At 35.0% G+C, this 19188-nt stretch overlaps 1 protein-coding gene across 5 annotated transcripts in view; it reads left to right on the forward strand.

Moving 5' to 3' along the window:
• khdrbs2 (KH domain containing, RNA binding, signal transduction associated 2) overlaps positions 1-19188 on the forward strand; it is an 82723-nt gene that overhangs the window by 13320 nt on the left and 50215 nt on the right. For all 5 annotated transcript variants that reach the window (XR_008605962.1, XR_008605963.1, XM_055029831.1 and 2 more), the window contains exons 2-3: positions 1446-1573; positions 18817-18933. Coding sequence is in view for 3 of the 5 variants with exons in the window: in XM_055029831.1 (XP_054885806.1) it covers positions 1446-1573; positions 18817-18933 (245 nt within the window). In the remaining 2 variants the exon portion in view is untranslated. The remainder of the gene's footprint in view (positions 1-1445; positions 1574-18816; positions 18934-19188) is intronic.

A 19188-nucleotide genomic window follows, 5' to 3' on the forward strand; every position in this document is an offset into this window, starting at 1 on the left:
CCTGGATATCCGAGTCAGACAAGTCAGATCCAAGGCAATGTTAGTTTGGATTTACCCCTGGACTTTCATTTTTTGATTTTTCTTTATTTTTAATAAACTATTTGAGTTTAACCAGCCTGCATCCTGACTTACTATCAATAAGAATATTACTTTCAAGGGTCTTGGGGTTTGTTTTAATACCTGTGGCCAAACATTTTGGCCACAGATAATGGGTCAGGAAGGCCTTCTGTGCCATTCCTGACCCATTATCTTAAATAAACAGCACATATATTAATTTGATAATATGCACATGTAATCATTTCTAATCTTTTGCTCTTTTTTTTTTTTCATTGTGTTTATCAGGTCCTTGGTCTGGCTTTTTTGGTCCTTTCTTTAGGGTCTGAGATGCTTTAATGCAATTTTTTAAGGGTAAATAAAATATTCAGTGTTAAATGACGACAGAGTCTGAAGCTGCAAATCAAATCTTTAAATCCACAAGCCACGGATTCAACTGACCATCAAAGGATTGAGAATTTCATTGTGTGTTGTAAAATTATTTGTGAATTTACACAGTTAGATGCACGGAAGTGTGACAGACTACATGATGCTTTGTAAGTGTAGGAGCTCAGAAGGGATTATTGATCTCCTCTGATCCTTTTTGAGGTCCACTACAAAACAGAATGGAAAATTTGTACATTCTGTTTCAGAGGACAGTCCCCATATAGATGAAAAACAAGTTTTAGAGCACTTCCCAGCTGGAAACACAATGGAGGGAATCCCCAGAGTGATAAAATCCTCGGCAGACTATTTGATTTATTTATGCACTGGATTTCCAGTGCACTAAATGCATGTAGGTGCAAACACAACCACCAGGTTCAGGAGATGTGAGCAGTTGCATCTATTTTTGCATCAAGTCGCAAAAAAAAAAAAAACTGCAGCAGATATTTGCATGTTTCTAAATTAATAAGTGATGATAAATTCTTTAAAAGAATTAATTAAAAGATGATTATTTATTCAAGTCAATCTATGCAATTTAAATATTATTATAAGGTGTCTGAGCAAATATTCTTTCAAACTTAATTACAACAGAAGAACAACATTTATCCACGATTACATTAATTTCACTTGAATAAAAAAGTATCTTGGGGCCAACTTGTTAACTCCTCTTTTCAGGTCCCTGGTCTCTCAGGAGGGAAATACTTCTCAGTGAACTTCACCCATGTTGCACACAATAAGAAAAGATTTTCAATTTACTAAGCAGAAACATGATTTCAAACAATTTATGCAATTTGTTTGATTTGAATAATGAATTTTAGGCCCATGACACAAAAGAAATTCTGCCTTCTCTGACATTCCTGACCCATTTTCTTAAATAAACGGCACATCTGTTAATTTGATAATATGCACATGTAATCCTTTCTAATCTTTTTCTACTTTTTTTCCCATTGTGTTTAATGCTTCTGCAGAGATTGGGAAATATGAAGGTGATGAGCTGAAAAAAGATGTGGACACAAAGAAATACCTTGATATTATCAGCAATAAAAACATCAAGCTCTCTGAAAGAGTTCTTATTCCTATCCAACAGTATCCAAAGGTAAGAAACTACTTGACTATTTAAGCTGTAATGCCAATACTCTGTGCTTGTTTGTGTGTTATATCTTCAGTGGTTTCAGTGGTTAATTGCTGAATGGAGGCTTTTGGTCTGGACTTCTTTGTTTGTCTGCATCTGTCCACAAGCACTAAAATTTAAAAATCTCTCTGGGCTTGAAACTGCCTTACGGAGAGCTCCCGGATGGTGTCTGTTTATTTTGATGTAGTCATCAAAACCCAAAGTTTTCAGTAGACTAAAGCACCCAAGGGTACAGTGAAGAACAGTGGTCATAAATCACTGTGACACAGTGCTCAGGATTCTGAGTTATGCAATGTCGGTACTGGCAAAGTCTGAAATGTAGCCTAATGAGACTTCTCCAGCAGGCAGTTTAGCATCCTGGAGCTGCTGGTTGAGCAAAAAGTGAAAAGATTTCCTTTCACTGTAATCACAGAAAGCACAATTTCTAATCACAGATTCATGCACAAGGTATGAATATATTTCACGCTTTAGATTATTCGTTTTTAATGTATTCATTTTTAGCTCTTCCATTCTGTGCAGTGTCATTAGTTACATCTTTGTGTTATGCTGCACTGTTGATAATTACTGTTATCAGTCATTACAGTCATCAATATGAAAAAAAAGTCTGAACATTTTAATTATAGTCAGTTAATTATTAATATTAGTTCCTCTATGTAACATGCAAGACTAAAGACACTAGAAAACGTATGAATAAATGTATGAAGTAAGAGTTTTGATGTTACTGTGCAGAGTTTCCCTTTAGCTATTTGATTTTGAGATTTTGAGTCTGATTTCTTGTCATTGATTTTTGTAAAGCTCTGACCTGCAAACAGAAATTCTAGTCTATTCTAATTTATTTGCTAGAAGTAAGTCTATCCATCCATTTTCTGTATACCCTTGTCCCTCGTGGGATCGGGAGGGGTGCTGGTGCCTGTCTCCAGCTAACGTTCTGGGTGAGAGGCGGGGCACACCCTGGACAGGTCCCTGGGCAACACAGAGACAACACAGATTTAATTCTAGCATGATCCTAGAATTAAATACTATTGTTTTTTTTTTTTTCAAAAACTCTGTTGTTACAAAGCAATCTCTCTCTCTATTAAGGAAAATGTCTAAATATTTAGCATACATACATTTGCATAGATAGGTCCAATGAAAACATATTACATCAAGTTTCCTGTACTCTTTTACAAATCAGATTTCTATTTTATGAATCTCAAAATCTAAAAGTGCATATGATCAATATTGTCTGCAAAAGCCATTTTAAAAAAATACCAGCATCATTCAACTTATTTTAAAATACATAAAAAATGATTGAATGTCTTCACTTTTTACTCTTACATGAGAGATAATTAAATTATCAGTTTATGCAATATAGTATCTGAAATAACAGTCATTCTTTGATTATGAACATAGAATATTCTATCAATATTCTACCAAATGTTGTTTGAAAGCAAGTGCAATGCCTGCAACTCCTGCATTCCAATATTATATTTAGCTTGTTGGACTAATTTTTAATTCTCTCACTTAGTGTATACTTTTAATGGTTAAGATATTACAGCCCAAAAAGTGGTTGATATATATTGTGATAAAGGGAAAAAAAAAAGTCTTATTTAAAATTGTCATGACAATGTTCAGGAGTAGTCTTGCTGTGGAAGCTCTCCAAACAGCTTTTCTTTGCTTGATCAATAATTATTCACATTCAGACCAGGGCAACCTCATAATATTTGTGTGAAAGGGAGCAGCCAAGATTGCACAGCTATGCCAGTTAAAACAATTTTATATATATTTTTTAAAACAAAAACACTCATAAATAATAACAAAGCTGACATTTTTAACATATCTATACCAAGATTAATAGCAGTTTTTTTTTCTTTGTAAAAATCATCAGTGGATTACAGAAATAAAAATATAAATTACAGGGAAGGAAGCTTAACTATTTAAACTACAACTTGCGTGACCACCTTTTGATCATTTTTTGCACCATCAATGCAAAATAGCACTAAATTGTTTTCCTTAATAAAAATAATAATTTAGGACCAAAAACATTATTTGTTCTACAAACATTACTTTGTTTTCCTGATAATGTTCCCCTTGTGTGAACTTCTGAGTTTATTTAGCTCATTTGGAGTTGATAACTGATTGAGCCCCTTTGTGTGATTGTTTAAATTTGCAAATCTATTTCAGCTTCATTAAAATTGTAAGCTGTGTCGAGCGTTTCTTTCAGTTGGACTGATTTAAATGAGTTCCCTGGTTAAGTTGCAAAGGGCAATTAGTTGAATCTGCAAATACATTTAGCTTAATTACCAGTGGCTGGTTTATGAATGAAATGCATTAATTTTGCTGCACAAATAAAAAAACATTGTTAGTTTTTAAAAGGTCTCTGCAATTTCATTCTTACTCCATTTAACAGAACTGGACCTTGAACAGAAAAAGTCTTGCTGAAATGTGATTTATAAACTTTTGAGACTAAACTGACAACACGTTTCTACAAAGCCATGCTCATGTTTTCCAGTTAATAACTGAGTTGATAAAGCACTATAAAAATACAGACTATTTACCAATAAATCAAGTGATATGTAAATAAATGTACTCAGCTTAATAAATTACATAATATAATATGTTCAAAATATTGCCTATTATTTTGAGCATATTGTATGTATGAGAACAGTAATTAATAACAGTAGTTACTCAAATAAAACAAATTCTACCTATGATTTTGGGCTCAGGAACTGTACGATTTCAGAGAAGATGAACACCACATTGTATCTGATCTATGTGAACTGAAGAGTTTTCTTAGAGGGAACTTGTTGCATCAACACTTTATTCCATCTCCATATCAGTAACTGAGTAAAGGCCTCACAGCTTGACACGAACCCATGCTTTAGCTCAGCTCCCACTTAAAAATCAGTACAGCCATTCTCTGTTTTGTTAATGTTATTCATTGTTAGGAGCTCCAGTAAAACAGCTCATAAAATCAAATGGTTTTTTTTATTGCCCCTTATGCTCAAATTTCAGACATGTAAAAACATTAAATACGTTTTATCACTGATATGTTTTGCAACATCCTAAAGAACTTTGTTGCAAGCAGAATGACAAAAATACACTATGTGTTTCTCAACTTGGCAGAAGGTTGAAGTCGTTAATACTAGCATTACGTACATAAGGAGTCCTCAATTTTTTCTTCAATAGAAGACACCTTCTTGGGTGATATAAATTCTAAAACAAGATTCACTTTTGGTGTTTTTCCGTAATTAAATTACTTTCTTTTCCCATTTTCTTTGATTCATAATGATTTCTTTCTTGAGAGAAATGAACCTAACTGAGAACCAACAAAATCTGTGAAGCTGCTCCATTGCTTTTTCATGCTTTAAATGCTACATTCCTCAACTTTAACATAGTCCTCAACAAAATGAATAATCATATTTTGAAAATTGTACTAATAGCATAAAATGTGTGTATTTTGCACCAAATTAACATTAGTAAGACAATCTTATGGAAACAAAAAAGAAAAAAAGGGGCAGCTTTATATTTTTCTTTTCCACACATATACATTCACTCAGAGAACCCAGAGGACATCCAATGGAATCAGTTTGCTGTTTCATCCACAACTCACTGCTGTGACAGTAATTAAGGCTTGTTCAGAAACTCTTAATTCTATTAAGCTGAGGAAGATCTCGGAAAAAAGCAATCTGTATTGACTTTTAGTCTTTTTGTTTCATGTGCTATGTATTGTTTAAATGTTAATCTACTCTGTTTTACAAAGTATGCAGAACTGTGAATGTTGTTTAATGCCAACATAAGGTATTTACAGATAAGTAAGTTAATAGTTGGGAGAACAATTACAATTTTTGCTGTGTGCATACTCATGCATTCGTCAGCATAAATTGGAATTTAAATTTAACAGCGACATTTAATTTTTTAATCAATGGAAATCCTTGGAGTTTGCATGCAAACGAGAACTACTCAAGCATATACCACATGACTTTTAATAAGAATCTCACTCATACACAAAACAGAAAACACTGACTTAAAACTGTGCTTCTATGTATTGAACTGAAACTCTTTTGTCTCTCCAGATTAAAGCTGCAGTCTAGAGGGACAGAGCAGTTGTCCAACAGTTTCTGTGGCCTAATTGCACAGTCAGCACTTCCTGTGACTGCAGTGTCACTGTCTTAAACATCTTGGTAACACTGCACTTTCAGTTAATGATAATTAACCACATAAAGCAGCTCCTTGAAAAGCATCCACCACAAAGAATAGAATAAAGCAGAAAAGAAAGAGATGTGCTTGGAATAAAAACTTCTCGATGATATAACATCTAAAATATTTACATAAATCTTTGAACAGAAATGACCATTTATCAATGTCTGAATCACAGATTTTACAGCAGAGGCATTTCTAGACAAGACACAAGATCAGGACAACACTAAGCAATTTCCTTTATTTTACATGGTGTGGAACTTATTTATATGTCAATTTTTTTTTTTACGGCTGCTAATAAATGACACTTATACTGACTGTCTGTCTCTGGAGGCAGAACAAAACATAAAAAAAGCAAACCATTTGTTCAACCAGTCATATAACAGCGCTCATCCAAGCTTACAGCAGCCATCTCGCTGCAGAGTAATTAAATGCAAGATAATTAAATTGTCACTTGAGAGAAGTCCTGTGCATGACTTCAAATTTGTAGAAGCCAGTCATGGACAATCAATATGACAAATCGAACACTGAAGAAAAATGTGCATGTATTTGTCTAGGCCCGTACATGGCACAAAGGCAGATACATGCTATAAGCTGTTTCCACTGTCGACACATTGGAGCAGAAGAAGCACTGGTGTGATAATGAAGGCAGCTGTTATTTATCTTCACCTTTTGCTTCATGGTCATGCCTTGTGCTGAGAAAAAGAAGTGTTTGGTTTTGTTTGTGTAGCTGTTTTATCATTGCTGCATTACAAGGGAATTGATGGTATTACATCATTAATTACTAACACGCAGTGTACATTTAACAAATGTTAGTGACTAAAATTCAGGTCCATGCTCAGCTACATTTGAAATTATGAGCTGTGTCAAGAGGGCAGTTAAAAAATAAATTTAAAAAGTGATTGAACATGCCTGATAGAATCAAAGTAACAGTGCAGGTATGCTTTTGATGAGGGAATAACATTTTAATATGAAGAAAAGCTCAAAAAGATGGTTTTTCATAATACTACCCCTTTAATATAGAACTGACAACAACATAGAAACAACGTAGAAAAACTAGAAAAATATGCACTCATAAACGCCCTAATAAGTGCTCATTGTTTCAAAGCTAAGATATGGAAAATGTAATATTTAATTGGCAAAGCTTGGATTACCATCTATAACAGACAAGATTTGAAGTAGCAATAAAGAAAATAATATAACATTTTACACTTGGGATGAATGAAGGCATTTCACTTTACTGACAACATGGGAATTTAGGCTACATCAGCCCTATAAAATATTTAGATTTGATATTTAAAGCGTTTTGTAGTAGACTGAAGCGCATCAGCAAGTAACATATCATATGCTTTTACGAAAGGGATCTGCATTGCTTTCGTTTATCATATCAAGTACTGTGCTGACAGTATATGACATGAGTGTGACAAATTTATGTCACATTAGTCTTCCATCAGATGTATTGTATTTAAATGTGTTATGCATAAAATGGGTGTATATTGTACTTGCCACTTATTGGTCACTTTTAACTAAAACAATCCCATTTGTTTGGTTGCCTTTGAATAATTACAACTGGAACATAGATTAAATCTAGACTGAATTTCATGTTTTCAGTACTTCTCACTGGTATCTTACTGCTACAGTTAGCTGTCAGACCTATGGTAGTTTGGGAATAACCTGAAAAAAATCTGAAGTCAGACTCAAGCTCAGGATCTTGGATTATGCTTTGATAAATGCATTATTTCTTTAGCAAATTATGAATGCACGTAGAGACATATGGGAATCATGTGCTGCATTTCTGAATATTACAACACTTGTTGTGACCTTTTCTTGCCATTAAATAGTTATAGTTGTCCTCACCACAACCTCAAATACAGTGATGCAGTGAAGTGACCAAAGAGACAGAAAAAAAATCTTCTTACTATTTTTTTTTTTTTTTTGCAATATAACCAAGTTATGGCATCCAGAAATGTATTTTTCTGTGATGTAAGCAGCAAAATATACATTTGTCCACTTTAGGTTTTGATGGATGTCTTTGGGTTCACGCTGAGATTTTTTAAGAACTTCCATACTTTCTGCATGGAGCCATAAAATATGACTTTTCACCAAGGAGGTTCTTAATCAGGGCTGGTGAAAAAGCCAGCGCTCAGCTCATTCTGTAAAAGTCAGACCCATGTCTTTACAAACATCTAATTTATTTATTGATTTATTCTGTTCTTTTGTAAAGACTTGTAGTGCATGATGACAATTTAACCACACACATAATATTATTTATCCCAGTATCCTTGCAAATAGATGCACTGCTATCATTGCCTTTTAATCAGCTGATTTCTGATATAAACCAGCTTTTGGAAACAGGACTTAAAGACAATGTTTAGGGCAAGACCTGAAAATAAAAAGATCAACAGTGATATAAAAAGATCAACAGATATAAAAAGAGATATAAAAGATATAAAAAGATCAACAGTGTTAAAGAACTGAGCAGTCAATGGTGTTTATGAGTTTAGGGGGAAATAATCAGCTCTGAGAGCAGCTGTAAGCGGTGGATTGACCTACTTAAACTCGGTGACGTGTGACTTTTAAATAAACTGCAGGATGATAAGAGACAGTCAGCTTTTTATTCTGACACTAATGCGACATTTTATTCTTGTTGAAATGCTGGTGTCTAGACTTTTCTCATTCTTATATATTTTTAAATATTTTAAATTTGATCAATCAAAAATGGGACTAAACGTTGACACTTTTAAAATTACGCTCAAATGTTTTAATTGGCTGCTGTTTTACCATGAGCCTGTCCCCCAACTCTGAAAAGCAGTTCTTTTCTCTAAACCCACAGACATTGTGTACGAGTCCAGTCCAACCCAACTCATTTACTCCAAATAGAGACACGCACCCAAAGTAAAACCAATTGAAATTACTTCCAGCCCTGCTGGCTCATTGGTGTAACGTCTCCTGTTTTTAGCTTTTATTTAACATCTTCGAGCTCCATTTTGTCACTTGTAACTGTACGGTGAGTCAAGCGTAAGTCTTCTGGGATGTGTGTGTGATTGATAGGAGTGGAGCAGGATGCTTGTCTGATTTACTAAGCACTAGAACTGGTTTTGGTGACAAAGTGCTACTCCTCCTGGTAGATGTATTTTGCAGAACTTGAAATTTGAGGCACATTAACGTTATACAGTTTTATTGCAGTTTATTTAAGTGCTTAATTAAGCCATTTGATTAGAATCATTAAAGCATTACTTTACAATGTTAAATATTTTTTTTATGGCCGAATCTTTGCAGTATTCTTACATTACTGTCATGCTTTAAAGTATACCCATGTTGCCATGTGCTTTTAGCTACAGTAGTTTTAATGTGTTAAAATGTTTCAGATGTTAATTCATCAATCAGTCTTTGGTGAATTTCTTTATAGCTTTTACAGATAAATTGTCCTGACAGAGCAAAACTTTGTGCTCTCTCACTAACGAATGTCCCACATGGCATGGAGCCAGAACAGCTCTGATTTCAGAGTCAGGGGCTTCATGAGGCCTCAGCCGCTTCATGTGTTATCAGCAGGCAAGCAGCAGGAGATGAGGATTATCCCAGCACATCCCTAAACCTCAACATTTTCTCCTGGTTTAGCCCTTTTCTAACCCCCATTTGCACTGTTCAAACTCACCATACTGGCTCGTCACGACCCCACAAACCCTGTTGTTTCAGGGATCTTCAAACCTGCATCTTTTTGGTCCTGATGGCCGCTGTTGTAAAATTTGAAATTTGTGAACATACAATGCTCTGCCAACATCAATTGTTCATGTACCATCTAAGTGATAAAAGCAATTTGCATGTGTAACTGCTGAAAATTTATAGACAAAGCTTCTGTCACTTGTGAGTGCTTATAATTTTTTAGCTCATTGTTGCATAGCTATTAAAATAATGTCCTTCAGTGGAATTTGGATGATGTGCACTGTTATAGATTCACCCCAGTGCCTTGCCTCATTCAGAGTGGACAATTTGGGTGCTTTGTTCACCATCTGCAGAAAAAATCTAAAATGAAGCCTTCTGTTGTTTTGCAGCAAGTGAAATTGTACATTTGGCCTGGAGGCATCCATCCAATGAACGTACTAAACAACACTTTTTAGTGTTTTATCTTGTTAGTTATGTGATAAAATATAATGTTATCAGTAAATGGCAATATGTAATTCATAACTGCACTTGCCTTATTTTGACATGGACAAGAGACAGAATTATACAATTTATTCAGTAGAAAAGAAAAGATTAAGATAAACTTTATATTTTTTACTTTACACAAATTTAATTTTAGCTCATTAACTAGACAGCTTGATTTGCATTTCATAACCTTGGAACATGGGTTGGCTTTAAAATGGCTGGTATTGTCAGATGGTTTTGTTTTCTATTTTGCTTGTGCGCTGGTAGGTGAAAATATGATTCCTGTTAGATGTATTCAATTTAATTTTCAGTGGCTAGTACTGTCCTATTTTACTTTGTAGTTTTTATGTATGCAGTCTGTAGAGGCATTTAAAAAACATCATTTTATGTGTATTTGTGATACAATTGTAAGCTTATCAGCCTTGGGTTATTGTGACCCTTAAATAATTCCTCTACAACTGAGAGTCCGCCATACAAATTTCATTTTTGGCTGCTGTGGGATGTCGGTGTCCCAAGCAAAGGCCTATCATGCGCAAAGGTGTTTTGCTCAGATAAGTAATGAATACAGTGAAAGGAGTACTGAGTGTGAATTAAAATTAAGCACTTGTTTGACAGCATCTCAGTTCCGCTTTGTGGTACCACGAGCTAACTGTTTGTGTGATGGCTTTCTGTGACACAATGCTGTTCATGAGATGTAATAAAGATTATAGGTCTCTCCATGACCTTCACTCTTACATTGTTGTCTTAGCTTACAGAAAAAACTTAATCTGGCCGGGATTGATAGAGTTTTATGTTTGTTTCAGAAATTTAAATAGTTTATTTTTTGAACATGTGGCTAATGATCACTATAGAAAGTAGCTGGTAAATATTGCTAATTTCCACAGGACTGTGTGACAATCTGGAAAATCAACATAATGTCTTTAAATTCTAATTATGCGTATTGACCTGATATAGCACACACTATTTTGTCAAATTATGAAATTCAGGGTTTTAAGTCACTTTCACACCCACAGCTCCACATATCACTCAATTAGGTATGCAGGCTGCTTCTAAAAAGCATTTATAAACATTTCCGTCAATCTCAGGAGCTCAGTAAATGATAAACAAGTCTGGGTATGACTGTTCTCAGAAAAAAAAGGCTCTATCATCTCCCAAATGTAAGATTTGGCAGAGGGGGAATTATGGTGTGGGCTTTTTAAGAGTTGGGTTTAAATCACGTGACTAACTTTAGCCATCACATTTCAGTTCCCAACAAAGTGCAGGTTCCATAAACTACTTTAGGTTTACACAAACAACTGCCAAAACATATGAAACATCAAAACTTTTGTCTTCCAACCAGGTTTTGTGTTTGTACAGTGGACCCTGCCTATTCACGGTTTGGCATTCAACACATAATGAGGCCAAACATCTCAGTCTATGTGTTCAGCACACTTTTTTTCTTTTAACACAATGCTGTGTACTGTTAAGACCCACATTTCGCCCCTCCCCCCCAAAAAAAAATCACTTTTGGGTGGGGGGCAATATTGTTATGAAAAAGAACTAAAATATTTTAATGGGGGTGCTGTATCTGACAAACAGTAGCCTGGCCATTGCCTTCTTACACAGTTCTGCTTGATTCTCACCTCCCTTCAGAGCTCATTTTAGAATTTCTCCCATTGAGCTCGATTTCTCTCTTTGAGTGGCTGTTTTAGAATTGCAGTATTTCTAAGGCTGTAGTTTTTCAATGGGAGCAAAGGTCGTGAACAAAGCCATTAAGTTCAAATACAGAATGAACATTAACATCTTGTGTGGCTCAGCACTTCTCTTTTCACAATGAGGGTTTCTTACAGAACAGAACATTTCCAGTAAGCTTCATAGCATGGAACTGTTTCATTATATATGTTACAGGCAAACATTAGCAAATGGGTAAAATTTTAAATTTCAGCACAGTCACTGCCAGCAAGAAACTGGTTCTAGCTGGTTCAGACCCTCTGAATGAAGCAAAGTGTGGAACAGGAGATAGTTTTTTACCAGGCTAGAGAAACAGTAGTATCATTCTATAGAGGCTGTTACTTGGCAAAATATTTGAAGACAGATAAGATATATGACCACAGTTACCACCAAACATGACATATCCTTTCAAATAACATCCAATGAGCAATTGTTGAGAAAACTGCAGTGTTTTTGACCAAAGAATGGGCAATTTTTCAATAAAAAGAATATGAGGTATATTAGAGCAATACAATATATTGAATTATTGGGTTTGCTTAAAATGTCAATTGTAAAGGACAGCTGAAAAGCAACATTTTTAGTAGATTAAAATATTGCATTGCATTCTCTCTTTCTCTGTGCCAATAATATATTTGGCCAGTTGTTTCTCTTCCCCTGAGGCCTACACCTGACATAGATTTCAGACTCTGTGACACAGTTTGGGATTTTCTCCTTTTGTTTATGTTTTGTTTTTTAATCTCATCTTGAAAAAGAGAACATTTTTAATTGTTATGAATAACGTAATTTGGAATATTTCTCATCCATATGAAATTTCCTAATATAATTCAGCCTCATTGACTGAATCGAGATCTTTGCAGTTCGCTTTGTCGTGTTTCCTATGGAGATCGATTTGTAAATTTCTATCTTTTCTATGCTGTTGAAAGTAGCAGATGTTCTAGCTGCAGCTCTGGCAGGAAAATACTGTTGTTGTTTTTTTGTTTTCAGTACCAAAACAGCTTTTGAAGCTTAGTGTCTCATCAGCATCATGGGCTGATTTTACATATTGAGTGAAGCTGAAGCAAGACCACAAAGTATAAAGTTTCAACTCTACAAATACTTCAACATATAAGCCAATGATATAAGTCACTTAGGTGATTAGAAGGTAATGTTGAAATAGGTCTCTTGAGACTTAATTTCTGTACAAAATGAAGCTTTTTTTTGTTTTGTTCTCACTCAGAAGATGTAGAAAACATAACTAGCGATTCTGATTCGAATCATTTTCTCAGCCTCCACCACAGCAAATCTTGTCCATCTTACGGAGGATCCAAATGGTGATTCGTCAACTTTCTTTAATGTGTGTGAAGCTCTAGCAAAATACTCCTCTGACACACCTTCCATCAAGTCCTCCACAGCTGTCATTAAAGCACAAACTTCAGCCTGAGGCGTTAATCCTCCTATCACACAGGAGCTGGATTTCCCCAATACCACAGCTCACTAACCTGGCAGTGAGTGCCTCAGGACGTGTTGCCTGGCCCCAGTGCACAGCATAAAAGGGCAGTGCATTTTTGAGCCCGAGAGATTAAATGTTGCTCTGTTGTTCAATTTGTGTTGCCACTGTACTTTGTCAATATTTTTTGCTTTTTATAGAACTGACCTTATACAGAAGCATGGAAATATGCTAATTTGGCACCTTGAGGCTGCTTTGATTTATTTTCTATTTTAATTTAAGATATTGTTCAATCTTTCATCAAGATACCCTTGATAAATAATTGATTATTTTTATTGACCATTTTGTTTTCCTGCTGTTTGGAGAGTGAAACATTTGGCCATGGAAGAATCAAAATAATGGAAATAACACTGGCTTCTCTCCCGGCTTTTGAAATTATTACCTACTGTTGTTGTCAGCGAACTCAATTATCCACATACAAAGTTGGTCGGCCAAAAGGAAACCACCATGATTTGAAATGAACTCAAAATCACAAGCTTAGACAGATAACTTTGAACAACTTGGAACAAACCTATTACAGATTCACTATGTGGTTTTGCTCACCCACAAAACAGAGCAAGTCTAGACTACAACAAATATTTAGGTCTTCTGAGAGGATCTTTAGAGCTAACCTTCCCTCCATCCAGGACTTTCACAGGTATGAACTCAGACCCCACTCGCATTATGAACATAAACTGTTTGGACTTTTACCTTTGGGCCAATGCCACAGAGTACTTTTTGCAAAAACCAGTTGCTACAGAGACAGTTTCCTTTCTCCTGGCAGTCAGTTTGATGAACAGTTAAAGGGGTGCATAGATCAATACCATACATACTTACACTATTTCAACCTTGTCCTTTTTTGTAAAAACATTTTATGTATGTATTTATAAATTTGCAAAAACGAAAACTGTCATTCTTACATTAGTACTATATATAAAATATTTTATTCTGACTAAGGCATACAGTTCTCATTGTAACATTAAATACATGTCATTCTGTTTAGCCACCACTACTCAGGTCATTCCTCTCATTGACCAGCACTTTTCTCTGGGGGCCCGACATTGGTTAGTTTGTGAAAGTTGTTATTCAGACCCCTGTTCCTTCTTGTTATTCAGAAGAAGACCTCTCACAACCCACCAATGTTATTTCAGAAATCTTTATTATTTTAAACAAAATTACTCAGGTGTCGCAACACAAAACCCAAATTGCATATTTTCTGAAAAACACAGTCACTTCAAAAACTGACAAAAAAAAGAAAAGAAATAATTAAAAAAAAAATCAACCAAATAGAACAAAATAAGTTGCACTCACATTCTGGAACAAACCTATTACAATAGGTATATTAGTGTTACTAACATTTTGATTCTTTGTATTTCATTTGATGAACAGAAATATTCATGTCAGTTGTTTTTTTATACTCATCTCCTAAATGATGATTTTCGCTGAACACTGAAAAAAGTGAAACAAGAGCATTTCTGGACATTCTAGCAACTTAGAGAAAAAAGTCCAACTATAGCCCATTCACCCCTGCTAGAACAAAAGCATAAGTGGTAAGTGGTTAAATAATATAACTAATAAATAAGTAATGTTTTCTCTAATTAATTACTGTATAACTTTGCAGTTACACCATCACAAAAGCATGGACTGAACAGTAGAAAAAATATACATATTTTTAGTAGCTGCCATGTTTTAATCATCCACTGGAACCTGATTGGCTGGATGGCACTCTAACACATGCACAAATCAGTCAGGCAGCACTAATCTAAACTGCAGCAGCTCTGCATGACAACCGTGCAAACTACTGAAAACAAGAAAGCATTCACTGTCCCTCACCTGCTGAGATTAGGGTTAGAGGTAGGGTAAGCTGAGGTCACTTATATAAAATAACATGGACATGCAGCGAGCAGCTCCCAATCGACTTACATGTGACCGTATTGGGACTTGCAACATAAACATATAGATTGAATTCCAAGTATTTTAACTTACAAGAAACACTATCTTTAGTGTTTTTTGTGAATGATTGACTTGCATAGGAAAATTGCTTTCCAACAACATTCGTTCTTCATATGCACAGTTCACATGAAAACATGTTCATCTCTGCTACACAGACTCCTCTTTCTGAACTGAACATTCCTATCATCTTTATATAATTTTAATTATTTAGGCAAATGCACATGCAACTTGAGATTTCTTGAAACTTTACAAAAGGCTGCACCAAAATTGTGTAGGTTTGCAGTTGCCCTTTTAGTAGTTTGGAAGATTTCTTCCAAGCTATTACTTTATGAATCTCACTTTATTCTGTACTTAACTTTAGATGATGTGAAATAGAGAACTGTGAGTTTATCATTAGAACTTTTCCAAATTGTTCATTAGTGTTGCAAATATTGTTTCTATTGGCAAATAGAAATATTAATAAACTCAACATTTAAAATGTTTTGTCTGATTTAATATCAAACATTGAAAAAAACTGGTTATGCATGTATACAGTGTGTTTAAATCTCTGGTTTTAACAATAGTTCTGTAGAAGCATCACCTTGATTGTTTGACTCAGTAGTGAGTTAAACATTACAAAAACTTCACAGCAGGATTAAACATGACTCCTGAGTCACAGAAGATGTTCACTTCCTTCCAAGCATACATACAGAACTCTGTAAGCTAATCTCAATTTATTTAGTAGACAAAAGATTAAAAATTGAGTGGATGGATAAATGGATTTCCACATCTATGAATATGTTATTGCTCCGGACAAGAATGGTTGTATTAAGGAAGACATTTTCAGGCTAACATGGACTACCATTTGCTTATTTCAATTTTTAATTTTTCTCTTCTTGTTCCCTGGTGCTCCACACATTGTAACTACTTAGAACTGCTTAATTTGCCTTTACTTTTTCTATTTGTGCATTTTGAGGCCAATGTGGATCTTGTTCAAAAATATAACAATTAAAAAATAGAAACGCCTCAGGCATTGAGCTCCTGTTGAAATGTGCTTTGCTCAGCTTGAGTGTCAACTTTGTGGATACACATTAGTGCAATGTGACTCAACCTCCAGCTACTGTTTTATGCCCTGTCCACAGAACTGCATCTAAAATTAGCCTTTAAAGCTTAAACATTTAAATATATTAAAATGATTTCTCTAGGCTCTAGGTAAACATTTTTTCCTGCAGAATCTATTCTGTTAAACACATTAACCAGAACAGTGTGCCCACTTTGTAATGCAATATTTGTTCATTGTTTAAAGAGTCTTTTGTGCATAATTGCCGCATTCACAACACCCTTCCTTCTAATATCTGCAGAGTTATCATTGCTGAGACTGTAGGGGGTACATAGCATCATTTCAAACCTCATTTAACACCGAACGTACCCTTTCTGGAGCTCAAATTGCTCACCATGGAGAAGTAGAGAGACTCTAGACATTCATTAACTTAATGAAAACAGGCCACCCTTCTTCTACCGCCCAGTGAGCTTGTTCCTGATGTAACCGCAGCGACCATCTGCTCTTCTGCTCCCTGCCAGCCACAGGATAGTCCTGTCACAGCAGCTCCAATGAAGGAAGACATCCACAAAGGTGCTTTAATCACTGAGATCAGAGGACGGGCAAGGACAGCAAGAATTCATCCTTTCTTGTTTATATCCCTTTCTTCTTCTTTTTTTAGTTTTATTGGTTTTATCCCCGCATCCTTTGGCGCTTCCCGATTGTGGTTGCTTCACTCATCTGAGATGTTAATGATGTTCATGAAAGAAGCTGAGTGTGCAGTTATCGGAGTTGACTTGCAGCAGCCAGACACAGCTGGCAGTAAGTTATTAGCTGCTCAGGCACAGCAGGAGATGATGCAATCTGCAAAAGTTAATATCATTTTAGGGTTAGACAGAGTGAGATGTATTGGGCAACTGACCACCTGTTCAGATAAGAAGTTGAAGTTTTAAGATTCTAAAAAAGGGAACTTAAGTTCTGAAAGTCAAAAACATTGATTATCATTATAAGATGACATAGGTCTTTAATTTTTCTTATGTTTATCTAAATCTGCAAGTTTAGGTTGTTTTATCAATTTACTCTTAAATTAATCACAGCTAATTCTAGCAGACTCTGACTATCAGTCTTGAAAAATGATTCAGGTGCCCTGAACGTTTTTACATCTTGTGATATTTTGTTAAATGGACAAATCTTTGAGAGATCACTGCTAACGTGTAGATAATTGCAAAGTGAATAAAGATTTACATGATACTTATTTTTTGGAGTATGTCTCTATCGCGGTGCATTTCTGTGTTATCACATTTTTCCATACTTTTCCTGAAACATCTAATCCTCAGACAGGTTGCATTGGAAGCATCTGTTAGTAGCAAATTGTATATTCTTAATGAAATTTTGTTATGTCCTGTGTTGGTTTGTGTTACTTTAGAAGTTTGATTATACACTATACTAGTTGGCATGACAGAACAATTGCAACTTGCCAAATGACAACATGTTCTTGAAAACCGCTCTCCGTATTTTTAAATCTGTGATTCATGCTAGTTTGCAATCTCTCCTTCCAGTTTGATTTTCTCCAATGTAGTAGATGGTATGTCAAAAAAAAATCTCCTTCCTTATGACCTATGGAAAATCTTAATTGGCACTACAGCTACCAAACATTTCTTACAATTATGTGTTGTTTAGTTTTCTTTTAAAGTTATATTTAAATTTCTCCATAACTTTATCCCTGATCAATTGATCAATTGTGTTCATTGAACTTCATGATGCATTTCATGAAGTTCACTGATGCTCTCTTACAAACATTTCAGGCCTTCAGAGAAAAATCATCCACAGCACTAGATTTTATTTTTGGATATGAAAGTAATTGGTGATTAAATATAAATTGGCATAACTTCTCAGATATTTCTTTGTAAAACAATTTGAAAACTATGCATCTTTTCCTTTCACCTCTCATTTCTGTACTACTTTGTGTTGTTCTATTACTTTAATTATGAATAAAAAACATTTGTGGTTGCAATAAGTTAAAATGGTAAAAACAAAAAAAATAAATAAAGTGGTATGAATATGTTTGCAATCATTTTACATGAACATGAGATGGTGCAAAATAAAAGGGCAAATGATAGTCAGAGCCTGGAGCTCGAATCTGATGGTTTGTCATCTAGATAGTATTACTTAATTTCCCAATGGGATGGGAACTCATTATTTCTGACTTTATCTCAGCATTGACCTCTGGAACTGTTTCAGGAACGTTATTGGTTTGAGTCCATGCTCCCATTTTTTTTTTGTTTCTACAGTCCAACATTGATGGTGAATACAGATATGATACATCACTAGCGAGGGCACGGTGGAGGCGAGGGATAGACACATATGTCATCCTGAACCGCAGATGAGAATCACATTCACCTTTAATGCACGGCACATAGACCAAAATGGTATTGATTTATTACAGGCTACATTACAGCCCTTTTCTCTCACAGCGAATGGAATGTGAAATTTTATTGATACAGGATGACTAATGGCCAGCAAATGTCTTTTATGGTTAACCTTTTCTCCAAAAAGATCAAATTCCTTTTACACTGAACACTTATGGAGAGAGACTCACTCTGTGGCATTTGTCTTCAGTTATCTAAGTTTTTTTTTTTTTTTTTTTTACATCAGTGCTCTTCTCATATGTTTGAAACACCAATAAGCTGCTTGATTTTCACTTTTCTCTCTCTCTTTTTGGCTCTCCTGTCTCAGTTTAACTTTGTAGGGAAGCTGCTTGGACCGCGAGGGAATTCTATGAAAAGATTACAAGAGGAGACAGGAGTGAAGATGTCCATCCTTGGCAAAGGATCCATGAGGGATAAAGAAAAAGTAAGACACATATTGATTTGTGCTGGAATGTGGTTATTTGGCAGTCCGAGAAGGATTATTTACAGAAACCTAAGCACTACAGAATATTTAACTATGAACATATATTTAGGATTAGAAAAAACTTAAATAACTTACTTCCAGATAACCACAGAAAGTACAAAACAATGTTTTTAAATGATGATATTATGCATTAGGGGAAAACCCTCTGTGACCCAACTAAAGAAATCTGTAAGCAGTTTGTATCACACTGTTCAT

The sequence above is a fragment of the Poeciliopsis prolifica genome, unplaced genomic scaffold, assembly GCF_027474105.1.
Source record: "Poeciliopsis prolifica strain line A6 unplaced genomic scaffold, Auburn_PproV2 SCAFFOLD005, whole genome shotgun sequence".
Classification (NCBI taxonomy): Eukaryota; Metazoa; Chordata; class Actinopteri; order Cyprinodontiformes; family Poeciliidae; genus Poeciliopsis; species Poeciliopsis prolifica.